This window comes from Gallus gallus, chromosome 4 (assembly GCF_016699485.2).
Source record: "Gallus gallus isolate bGalGal1 chromosome 4, bGalGal1.mat.broiler.GRCg7b, whole genome shotgun sequence".
NCBI classification, from domain to species: domain Eukaryota; kingdom Metazoa; phylum Chordata; class Aves; order Galliformes; family Phasianidae; genus Gallus; species Gallus gallus.
Genome location: NC_052535.1, coordinates 68,663,500 through 68,675,940, shown reverse-complemented (window position 1 = coordinate 68,675,940; position 12,441 = coordinate 68,663,500). Strand labels below are relative to the sequence as shown.

The 12,441-nt window shown below is 40.1% G+C and overlaps 1 protein-coding gene across 4 annotated transcripts in view; it reads right to left on the bottom strand.

Moving 5' to 3' along the window:
• Positions 1-6,030: 6,030 nt before the first annotated feature.
• Positions 6,031-12,441, bottom strand: part of PDS5A (PDS5 cohesin associated factor A) — a 72,321-nt gene continuing 65,910 nt past the window's right edge. For 2 of the 4 annotated variants that reach the window (XM_040699017.2, XM_040699018.2), the window contains exons 32-34: positions 8,992-9,344; positions 7,818-7,968; positions 6,031-7,243 (exon numbers count right to left, since the gene is read on the bottom strand). In XM_040699017.2, the coding sequence (XP_040554951.1) occupies positions 7,208-7,243; positions 7,818-7,968; positions 8,992-9,344 (540 nt within the window). In that variant the 3' untranslated portion in view covers positions 6,031-7,207. The remainder of the gene's footprint in view (positions 7,244-7,817; positions 7,969-8,991; positions 9,345-12,441) is intronic. The other 2 variants (NM_001012580.2, XM_040699019.2) reach the window with 1 other exon arrangement.

Genomic DNA, 12,441 nt, shown 5'->3' with positions numbered 1-12,441 from the left:
GAAAGGGTCTGATGAAGGGCCCGGAGCTCCACTTCTGGGAGGAGAGATAAAGAGCTGGGACTGTTCAGCCTGGAGGAGGCTCAGGGGGATCTCATTAATGTGTATAAATGCCTGAAGGGAAGGTGCAAAGAGCAGGGAGCCAGGCTCTTTTTAGTGGTGTGCGGTACCAGGGCAAGAGGCAACAGACAAAACATAGCACAGGAGATTCCCTCTGAACACCAGTATCACTTCTGTGCTGTGTGGGTGACGGAGCACTGGCTTGGGCTGCCCAGAGGCTGTGGGTTCTCCTCCTCGGAGATCTTCAGAAGCTGCCTGGCCAGGGGCCTGAGCACCTGCACTGGTGTCCCTGCTGGGCCAGAGGGACCCAGAAGTCTCCGCCAGCCTCCACCGTGCTGAGCTTCTGTCCCCAATCTAGAATTTGTAACTATATCTCCTGGTCAGTTCATCTTTCTGGGAACAACCCAGTGGTGTGGCCAGCAGCAGTTCCCTTCTCAGCCTACATGTGAGGCCACACTTGTGCCCGGCCTCCCTGCTGCTGGCCCTGCTTGCTGCACAGCCGTGCAGAATCACTCAAACCAAACCAGGCTGCAGCAAAAGCCATCCATCTCAGCTCTGCTCCCCTCCCCCAACTCTGGGAGTCTCTGCACTTGCAACTGTTTGGACACCAAGAAAGCGGCCGTGAGTCTGAACTGTAATAAAATAAACAGATTGTTTATATATACATACATACATATTTCAAAGTAGGTCAAAACCACCTCCCTTATCCTACTTAGGAGGATTTTGGTAGTATCTGCTGTGTCAGTGCATTCAAATGGTTGGTGCCTGAAGGTTGAAAGAGATTATACAAAAAAGCCCCTGACGTTACTGACACACATTGTGCTTACTGGTTTTGAAAACAAATGAAATTATGAACTCGTGTTATGAGCAAAAAAACAACCAAACAGGATCAGCAGGAAGAGAAAATGAACAGGAAGGGCACCTGCTTGGAGGTGTGCAGTCAGAAAAACATGTAATGCTGCCTGGAGTGAACTGCCATCATTTCAAAGGACTCAGAGCCCAACACTGACATCACAGAAGCACAGCAGGGCTGAGGCTGACAGGAACCTGTGGGTCCTTCTGGCCCAGCCCCAGCAGGAACACCACAGCAGGTGCCCAGGGCCATGGCCAGGCAGTTTCTGAAGATCACCGAGGAGGAGACCCCACAGCCTCTGGGCAGCCCAAGCCAGTGCTCCATCGCTGCACTATAAAAATTATTATTATTTACCTTTTTAAAGCATTTGAATGAAATTCCTCGTATTTCAGTTCACCACGATTGCCTCTTGTGTGGTCACTGAGGACACCAGTTCTTTACCTTCTAGCAGGTATTTAAACACAGAGATATGATGGATCCCCAGAGCCATGAAGTACTCGCAGTGTTCAAAGAACAGCCAGAACTACCTACTTGAGCTGGGATAGATTCATGCTCCAAATGATGGCAAAGGACAGGTAGGACTTCCTCATAGCTGGGAGGAACACGTGCAGTTTGGAGCTTCAGGCTTACTTGCTCTTTTCCAGTCTAACTCAAGCAAAACCTATCACATAAATGCCACCTCGCCTCTGGTTTCTGGAAAAACACCTTAGAAATCCAACGTGACTGCTGTTGTACCATGAGGAAGTATCACCACCGGCCTAGAATAACTCACAGTGATCCCAAGATCAGCCTGCAAACCCCTAGCTCAGACTAGGAATATTACAGAGTGAAATGAAGCATGTCCTTGCAACATCCAGTTAAGCATGTGGAAACCACTCGTGTGACAAATTAAGTTCTTAGAAGAAAAAAAAAAAGTGAATATTTGCATCCAAATGGCTAAAAACTGTACTGGAGTTTCAAAATAAAAGCAGTAAAGACATCAGATTTTCAGACGTGCATAGGAAAAACACCTTTTTAAGTGACTGAAGCACCAGAGAATTTGCTCATAACAGCGTCATTGGGCACAAAAGGAAATACTTGAAAGACCTGGATGAAATAGAATGTTTTATAAATAATAAAAATACTCCTAATTGGAAATCATTAGGCATTTTGGAGCATTACACATTGCAACACCCTCCCCTCCCCTTCCACCAGGTGGATTAAGGCCTTCCCCAGTGCTTAACGCCTGGGGTGCAAGGCATGATGGAGCCATCACCAGCAGCTTGCAATCTCAGCATCAGGCCCATGCCTGTGTGTCACAGGCCCCCGTCATCCCAAGTTCACAGACTTGTCTATGTCTATCTTAAATCTACTCCTCTTTTGGAAGATTCTTCCATAATTCTCCTGCTTGGATGATTAGAAACCAGCTCCTGATTTCTATTTCACCTGTGTCATGTTACTGCTGTCTTTTCTTGCTCTGTGTCACCAACTCTAACTAGCCCTTGCTTCCTCTCAATAGGGGAAATCCCAGTTGTCAATGTGATGAACAAGACACTTGGAGAGGTCTGTCTGACATTATGTTAGAGGCTTTGAGTAAGAGGAGCAAAGAGCTTTATGCAGCCCGTACATGTAAGAGAGAAACCTCACCCAAGCAGAAGGCTGGGAACATGCTGAAATCAGACACCTTCCCCAAAGACACCAGTGCTACCCCAAAATATTCTCAACATCCCAGCTTTCTTTGGGGCAGAGTGCCAGACTACAAGCCAGCTGCCTGGGCAGACAGTGGTTGCTACAACTATGCTGCACCGAAGAAAGAACTCAAATTATTCTAGAACAGACAGTGATAATCTACCTGCTGTGGAGCACCCAGACCTAACACCAAAGCAACTCAGCTCATGTCTGGGACTGCAATAATCATAGGCCAGCTTTTGCTTCCCAAGCTTTGGTGAATCAGGGCCAACATACATCAATCTCAGCTTCCACGGCAAACAGAGACGAATTAAATGACTGAACTTAAGGAGTAAAACGTGTATTTCTTGTTCTAGAGCTTGCCTGCCTTGCAGCTGTATGAACACATTTCTGAACTCTTGTGGCTACGAACACACATCTGAGCTCTTGTGGTTGTTAAAATAATAGTCTTGTCGTGGGTGTGGGACACTGAATGTATGCAGAGCTACATGGTCATGCTTCTTACCTCAGCTGACTTGCTGTTGACTACCCCATCACCAGCATGACTTCTCAGCAAGTTACAAATTAGCTCCAATAACCCCTGTGCTTCAGAGGAAGAGCAGACGCGCCTCCCGATGACTGCTCCTACTCCTCAAGGACCCAACCGCGCCGACCATCTGTGCTGCCCACGGATGTCTCAGCTCTACTGACCATGGATCTAATTGTGCAGCTGGTGTTAAACCCACCAGGCTGAAAGTTGAATAGCTCTTATCAAAGTTAAAGGGTCATAGCAAGTCCTGACTCTTCCTCCTGGCTGACTACACCCAGCCACTGCACAGTCTAGCTATTCCCTGATAAAAGTCTGTCATCACACTTGCAAAGCAGAAACAGAGAAGATACATTGTTGTGGGTTAGAAAGACCTTTCCATCAGGTAAAATAGCAAGGCTTCTCCCAGGACAGTATTATAATGACCGTATAATGCTTGGTGCAGACAGTAATTCGATAACTTTGTAGCATAAGTACAGCTTGTGTCAAACATCCATGAGTGACACCAAAGCTCTGAGGAACACGATCACATTGTTTGTCTTTAGGCAAATGAGACATCGCTGAGTTCAGGTGTAGCTGCTTCTACCAGGTAATGGAGTGAGTGTGCATGCTTCTTTGGCTTCTGTAACCTGAGCAAAGGGTTTGAATTTGAACAAGTCTGAACTGACCTCTTCCTGCAGTCCCACTGGATCACTTCTTTCTTTCTTTACAAGCTGCTACAGTTGCCTAAAACTTCATTAGCTCCTTTGGAACTACAGAAAATAAGGCCAGGTGCTGAGGGAAGGATGGGTCAACATTTCTGATGCTGGAGGCCACAGCAGGTGATGCTGTACAGCTTCCTAAACATTTCCAACTGCTGTTCAACACCTTGCTATTGTCTATGCATACCTGTTGTTGCACCGAGACACAATTCCTCACGCTGAGACCAGCTACTCTGAATGATGTTTAGTTATCAGCTATGCACACCTGGAGCCTGGCTTGCAAGCAGACTTTATAGTCCAACTTCTTTGGTTTGGGCTATTTCCTCGAGCACTGATTTATGTCTTGATTTCTGCACACAAACAAACAAACTTATTACTGCCAATAACACAACCATGGAGCACACATGCAACTGGACTAGGATCAACACAGTTGATTTCTTAAAGAAGTGAGTTTCTTGGGTATTGATTTAGTGAACCCAAATCTTTTTGGAACTTTAGATGGGACAGTTCAGCTATGAGAACTATCAGACGGGCTACTGAGTTTCACATTAATTAGTGTTGAACTTGGTCCATTAATGTATGCTAAGCATCTATCGGCTGGAAAAACATTTTAGGAAAGGTTTTTTTGTTGTTGTTATTTAGCATATGCATATGCCGTAAAGATTAATAATGCATATTATCCTTCCTGTTTAAGACACACACTGGATTGCTCTAGAAATATTACTCTGTTTCTAACAATTATTCAGATTAAATTTTGCTGAGTGGTTCAGGTTTCAGGTACTACTTCACAACGGATGGTTGTGAACCATCAGAACAGCCCTCCTCTCCTATTGTTTTAAGAGCTGAACAGCCTTGGAATCAGAGAAACAGAGACAGGTGCACATCTGCTAAGAAAATGAGCCACAGTTTTAGGAAAATGGGAACTTAAAAGATGCTAACTTAGAGCTAACTATGGATCTGAATGTGAAACCTCAACACCATTAAATTCTACACTGGATAAAAGCCACAAACACAGGGTTTTAACTGGGCTTTCTTTTATTCTTTATCACAGACTAAAAGGTGGAAACACCTCTGAGCATCAGTTCTCTCATTACCAGGAGACAATCCCCACTGTTATCTTAAAGCTCACATAAGGTCAACTACAAAATAAGCATCTCCTCCCTTGCAGTAATTTGCCCTCAATTCCACAGCTGTACACTGAACAACATATTTTTATTCTTTGTTTTAACTTCAGAAAGAGTACTGGCAACGCATACATTACGTATGGATAAAAATTATGCCTGTGCTTCCCTGTATTTGGTATAAAGGCCAATGTTCACCCCTGGAGTAACTGAACTTTGCCACATGTGCTCTCAGGACTTTGGTGAGTGGTAGCAAGAAATTCCATATGTAACCTGGTCTATGGTGACAACAAACCAGTGGACCTTTTCCATGGCTGGTATGCATTTCTGTGCAGCCTAATTTGCAGCATGGACGTACTCATTTTCTTTAGCTATGACGTACAGAAGTAATGCAAATGTCCATTTAAAGAGAACAAAAGAAACTCTAAGCCTAAAAAGACAACTGAAGAAAAGCCCTGCTCTGAGCATGGCACTGAACCATATAGCCTTCACAAATACTTCCTAGCCCAAAATGCTCTATGAGGATTCCTTGGGTGACTTGACAATTCAACTGATTAAAAACTGACCTATACATATCAAGTCAAGTCAAATATTCTCAGACCGTTCTAGGAAAAGTTGCACATACTTGCAAAGCAGAGTACATTTTCTCTGTAACAGAGGAAAAATACACTGTAACACCAAATAAGAGCTTGATAAGGGAGACTCAGTCCTTGTTGGTCAGTAAGCAACCACACCGTATCCATCTCAGGACAGCGAGTAATCCTCAACTTCAGTCAACAGCGGCCAGCTCCTCTACAGTGCCATCAGGGGATTTCAAAACGATTTGCAAGAGAGAAACAGAGCACTCAGGCACACAGGAGCGAAGTGAACTGCTTGCAGTCGTTCTGCACACCAACCCCCTTCCTCCCATACAACTTAAGCAGTTATCCACCATAATTTCACCTAAGAACGTACCTTTTAAACTACATGAAGCTGCCTGCTTTACAGTTTATATGCTCAATGTCTTATTTCTCTGAACGCCTAAGACCATGCACAGATACAGGTTTTTTGAGAGAGAAATTAAAAGAGAAAAGGAAGGAAAAAAAAAAAAGAAAGACTGCCACGTGACACCTAGAAGCGTTTATTTTATGCAACAAACTTAAATATGATCGTGTGTACATAAAAGTGTACACTTATCTATGCTGAACAATGCCAGGAAACGTAATATTGATGCAACAATCTTCTAAAATAAACATTAAAAATGAGCCTGAACAGGAAGACAAAATGCAAAACAGACTTACTTCCAATCAGCACGATGCTTAAAATTGAGAGCAATCCTAAACATTTCCAACTTTCCTTACAAAGCTGCCAAAGTCCAACTATTTTTAAAAATTGATTTTTTTTTTTCTTTACATCAATAATAAAAATCTGGTGACAAACATTATAAAATCAAATGCTGGACTGTCTTTACTCCTTTAGAATTCAGAATATTCCAACAGAACCGCAGGAGTAAAAACACTTAAAAGTGATATATGTTTTTATAAAACAAACATCAATATGTACATTTATTGCAAATTATATTAAACTAAAATGGAGGGAAAATTAAAAAATGAAATGTCTACTTGCGAATTAATAATTTTAAGTGATTACTTTCCCACTCTGATAAAAATCAGAAAGCAACATTTATAAAATTGCCACCACATGACTTTTCATAGCAGGGAACTGAAATCTGTACATCTTACTTTTGCAGAAAAGTAGGCAGGCAGAAAGAATTATACATAAAACAGTCTCCAAAAGTAAAGCAAAAAAACGTTTTTTTTGTGTGGTTTTTTTTTTTTCCTCTAGTCTTATTTAAAATCCATTCAGTAGACTTCTACTTTTTCTGTGGAACATGGGAATACCTGGCTCTAGGATCGCGAATTTTCAGTGTCAGTGTAAGGACCTCCCTCTGACTTCCTTTAAAAAAAAAAAGAAAATGCAGCATGAAAATTAATGGTGTAAATACACTTTTAAACTCCAGAATGCAGGAACTGGAACCAAGTGTTAAGCAATTTGCTTAATTATTGACTTTTCATAAAAAAAGTCTCTGGGGAAATAAGTACAGATGCTTTTAGCCTCTTTCTCAAGAGTTTCTGCTTTACATTTCCATTGAGAAGGATTAATTTCACGTGAAAGGGAAGCATAGTTTTCCTTCTGTTTTCAGAGCTGAAAGCTGTGTGTTTTGAAGTAATTTCAGTTCCTGTACAGGAAATTTCTGAATCCTAGTTTTTGCAGAAGCTTGGAGCATGCCTTTATTTGGCCTTCATTTCCTCCCTTTTCGAGTGAGTTTTCTTTTTACCTTTTGTGGGGGGAGAAAAGGAAATAAAGGTTAATTTTAAGGAGAAGAAAATTACAGTCAGTTCTGAATCAAACGCTATCTATAACGTCTAAGTGTTAGGTCATATACTCTTTCTTTATACTCTGAGTCTTCCAACTCTAGCTTATATCTTCTTAACTATTATTTCATTAGCTCAGTACAACTGAATCTCCTTACTGAATATCATAGCTTTCTGATTAACTTGAAAATACACAAGTTCAATGATGATAATTCCATAACTGAATTATGTTTTCTCAGCAGAAACAGAAATACATTTACTCAGAGCTTTCACTGAAACCACAGTATAATAGCACCTTGTTTTAACTTACTGTATTTAAATACCTAGGTTTATAAAAATAGCTTTACTTAGAAGCAAATCAAATGTTTTTCACATTTTTACACTACCTTGTACAGATCGACTTAAAAGCAGAAAACCTATCACACGTAGCTAGTTTTATATACATTCTTCTAGGAAAAGAAGACATTTCTTTGATTCCCTATTGTATAAACTGCAATAAAAAACACAGAATTGTCCTACATAAGATGCCTGCTACACCTTAAGGAAGCCTCCCTCTGCTATCTCTGTATCCTCAGTGTCTTCCTGGCTGCTCTCACAGGTCTTAAAAAGATCCATTGCACTCTGGGAATAGCCTGGACTCGAGTCTATCTCCAACAGTGAATCTCCATCACTTCCAAGCACCTGGCTTCTGAAAAACGTTAACACCGTTTTGGTATTTTTTCCAAGAAATGATGTATTGCATATTTCAAAGAAGGTATCTTGATAGAGGTGGTTTACTTAAGACTATCAGCAGAGCAGTATTTTTATGAAGACTTAAAGAAAACTGACATATAAAACAAGCATCTCAAGGCAGAACACAAATACCGTTCTCTTGAAAGACTGAACAATTTACTAGTATATGAATCTTGTGAGAGGAAAAGGGTAATTCTTTTTGATCAAGGTTCTCCACAAGATCTTCAGTTTGACAGAATCTCTAGGAAGAAACTATTCCAATTATTCACACATTCCTAAGATGGAGCTTTCTTCCAGTATGCTGATTGGCTGACCTTACCCTTACTGCTCTACAGCTTTTGACACATTTTCATTAAAACTACCACTGTATCAAAACCAGCACATTTATGTTAATTTGTTGCTTGTTTACATTGGAAATAAATCAATGCATTTAAATATTAAAGGATGGAAAAATAAATTATTATCAGAAAGCTATTTTTCAGATTACAGTTTCAAATTCCAGCATTGATTTATTTAAAAATCTATCTTAAATGTTTGTTAATATTAAACAAGCATCAGACACAACATATGAGAAAATACAGTTAGAATTACAGTTTCTTCTATCTGATCATCTAAAGATGATCACTTTTTAAGCCTTTATCATCAATGAGCAATTCCTGTACACTTAGCATCAATGAATGTACTGAAAGACCCTCAACTCTTAGTTCTTTTACACAGCAATGATGGTAAGGGGAACCAGAATGCAACATAAAAGAAACAGAATTTATATTATCCTGTTCTGAGAGAACAACTTCAGTTCTCTGACTGTATGTACACTGAAAAAATAGAAAATAACGTATGTTGGACCATGGTGTTTATAAATTATTGTGGCTTAGTTGTGCCCTTAACATGCGCTCTGTTATAATTCTAAATACAGAGCCTACCTTGAACCAGAGAAGCCCCACCCCACCCACTTATTTTTAATTTAATTTATTTTTACCTTTGTAGATCGATCTGTCTCTGTGCTGCTGCTGGCTTTTTTGCTGTGTCTTGCTGTTTTGGTGCTTTGGCGTTACCTGCCTCTAAACTCCCTGGACTTTCTTGACTGGCTGCTGCCCTTTTTCTTCCCCTGACAGGTGGCTTATTTGTTTCCTCATTTTTTGCAGTGGTACCCTGAGGTTCAGGTTTGGGTGGACGCCCTCTCCTGGTTTTTGCTGCAAGCGATGGTCCTGTTTCATCTGCATTGTTTTCTTCTGCTTTCTGATGAATATTCTCAGTTCCAGATGCTGTTGCTGTTCTTTTTTTCCCACGTTCAGTACTGTTTCCTTGCGTAGCCTGGTCAGAATTAATTTCCTAGGAAAGAAAAATCATTAATGTGAAGAAAGATCGCCAAAGTCAAACTGAAATTGTTACCTCTGTTTGGCAGAAGCATGAGGTCATAAAGTGTTATTATTAAAAAAAAAAAAAAAAAAAGGTTTAGATTTAGTAGAAATTTTTACTTAATAGGATTTTTAAGGCTAAACAAAAAGAATTTTCTAGACTGTGTGCAATGTTAGTATCTGTACTCAATCTTGTAGTTGACTGAAAGCTACAGTTATAGTAATATATAGTAATAATATATTAATAGAAAGTTATAGTAAGGCTCCCACGACGGTTATGGGAATAAAGTGACATTTTCCCTTCTGGCTCAGACTGTGACAATGCTATACGAATCTGTAATACGGTGAATTCTTGCTCTCTTTCTATTGGGTAAGAGCCTGACTTGTGGCTAACTGGTGACTAGTGAAATAAAACTGTAATGATCTTTTGAAGGCCTCAGAACAAAAACTGTACTGTAACACTCCTGTGAAAGTTGCAGAACAAGCACACGTTGTGCCCCGGCGCAATGGAGAAGTCAGGAGTTAGTCATCTTGCTGAAGGTGGTCTTGGGTACACCCCCAACCACAACTCTCCACAACCACCATGCGAAGGGAGAAGCACAGCTGGTACAGCACGCACATGGCGTGTGATACTGAACGCGCTCTGCCTGGTAACAGCTCCTGGCTCCATTGCAAGGGACTATCATATGGCATAAAAGTAACGGCCAACCCCACAGATGGTGGCACACATCCCATCACATCCTTGATCATCCCAGAAAGATTAGAAGGAGGAAGATGGACCCTCAGGACATCATGAGATCCGCAGTGACTTGCTTTTCTTTCTTTCTTTCTTTCTTTTTTTTTTTTTTTAATCTCTCCTCTTTTATTTTTCCTCTCTCACTCTCCCATCTTTCAATAAATAAAGGCACACTCTTGCTCATTCAACACCTTGACTCCGTTCCCAGTCTTAATACAGAGGGATCGGGGTCAATATTACGAATACAAGCTGCTTTGGCTTGCAACAACAGTTCTCCTGAACAAGTTCCTTCTCTGCCTCTGTACCAACCTACTGGAGGGAACTGAGGAGTGAGAGCAACGACTCTGGTACAGCAATGATATGGCAATAGATGCAAATTTTGAGCACAGACATCAGTGAAAGTGCAGATTGCTAAAGCACTAAATGCCATTAAAAGGAGAAAAACATAGATTGTGTGGAATAAAGGGATTAAGCTCTGGTCATCTACAAAGCTTAAATGGATAATTCTGTCATGTTTAAATAGCTATGGCTTATTTGCATGTTTTTCCCAGTAAAATGAACAAAGTAATGGAAATGTTTCAGTTTCATGAAATGCTGCCTGTATGTGAAAGACAAATGTGTCAGTGCAAGTCTCTACACAAAAAACTATTCATATGGAAACAAAAATTGGATGCTGGAGCTTCCTTTGAACAATAGCTTGTGAAACACTTAGTAGAGAGATGCAGAGAAAAGAGAATTAAAGAAGCATGGCTAGGATGGCTAACAATTTCAACTAATTAAGGTCCCTCACTATTTAAAAGCACTATGTCTGAACCAGGGACTTATCTGTCAAATATTCTTCCATTTTTATAAATGTTTAAATTAAAGTCTTGCAGTCTCTCTAATCTTCATTCCTGTTTTACAGATGCATCGGAGACATTTACAATTGCTATTCAGACTAACTTTACAAACAATCGCTCTTGAAAAATTTCCACTAAAGCCACATTTCAAGAACCTAAAAAACAATTTGAAGAACTATTTTATAAATACCTTCCCTCTTATCTACCTTTCCAGAAGAGCTCTATTTTGGGAAAGAAGAATTAAAGACAGGAAAAAGAAAAAAAAAAAAAAAAAAAAAAAAAAGGAAGCATAATACTTTTGAAATATGTATATTTTACTTTTCCTCATTAGCTCATTGCTGTGAACATGTGGATGTTGTTTGACAAGATCATGAAAACTTAACTTTTTATTATATAAATCCAAAGCATCTGTTTATTACTCATCTAATTAAGAGTCACAGTAGATATGTAAGTTCTTAAAATAGGTAGAGCATGAGCCATCTATGTATCCCTACATTATAAGAGAAACCTATATTGATTTCAGAATCACAGACTCATCCAGATTGGAAGTGACTTCTGGGAATCATCTGATCCAACCTTCTGTTGGAAACAGGTTATCCTACTTGTTGCCATACCAATCCTTGAAGAGCAAGTGACATTCCATAATGCTTCTGGGCAAACTATTCCATTGTTTAGTTTTCCTCACAATGGATGATTTTTTTTCTTGCTTATATCCAAATGGCATTTCCCCTTGAGCAACAAGAACAGAAGACCTCCATCTTCTCTGTGAATATCTTCTACGTACTGAAAGACTGATAAAGTTCCAGCACAGCTTCTCTCTTCTAGGCTGAAGAGACCTAACTCCTTCTACCTTTCTTCAAATAACAACTTCTTCAAGCCTTTAATATATTGGTGAGTCTCTGCAAGACTCCTGTTTTTCAGTGTCTGAGGTCACAGGATTCCAGGTATGGTCAAAAGAAGGTCAAATAGAATAGAATAATCACATCCATCCCTTGTCTGCTGGCTATACTGGTGCAAACCCAGGGCCTGGTTTGCCCTCATGACTGCCAAAGCATACTGCTGTCAAGTTCTGCTGGTTTCCCACTGAGGTAGTCCCCGCAGATCCTTCTTAAGACCTACAACCCTAGGCAGATCCCAGTATGTTGTTCGAGTTTAGGACTTGTGTGTAGGACTTAATATTTACTGTTGATAAACTTCATGCAGTTACACACTTTATAAGTTAAAAAAAAAAAAAAACAAAAAAAACCAAACAACCTTATAATTTAGGCCTGGTCATTTCTCTCTAATGGAAGAGAAAGAAGGCATTAAAAATCCTCAACATTTAAACAACATATAGAGTTAGTTGCATGTTTGTTCTGGAGGACCACTTAACGTTCTTCAGACAATATCTTCAGTTACTGGAAACGTATAAAGTAAAGGTGGGTATCTTTTGGTGCTCTATAAAAAAAAGGAAGTATTTTCTGAATCTCTGTAATATTTTTGAGCATGAGTCCTAC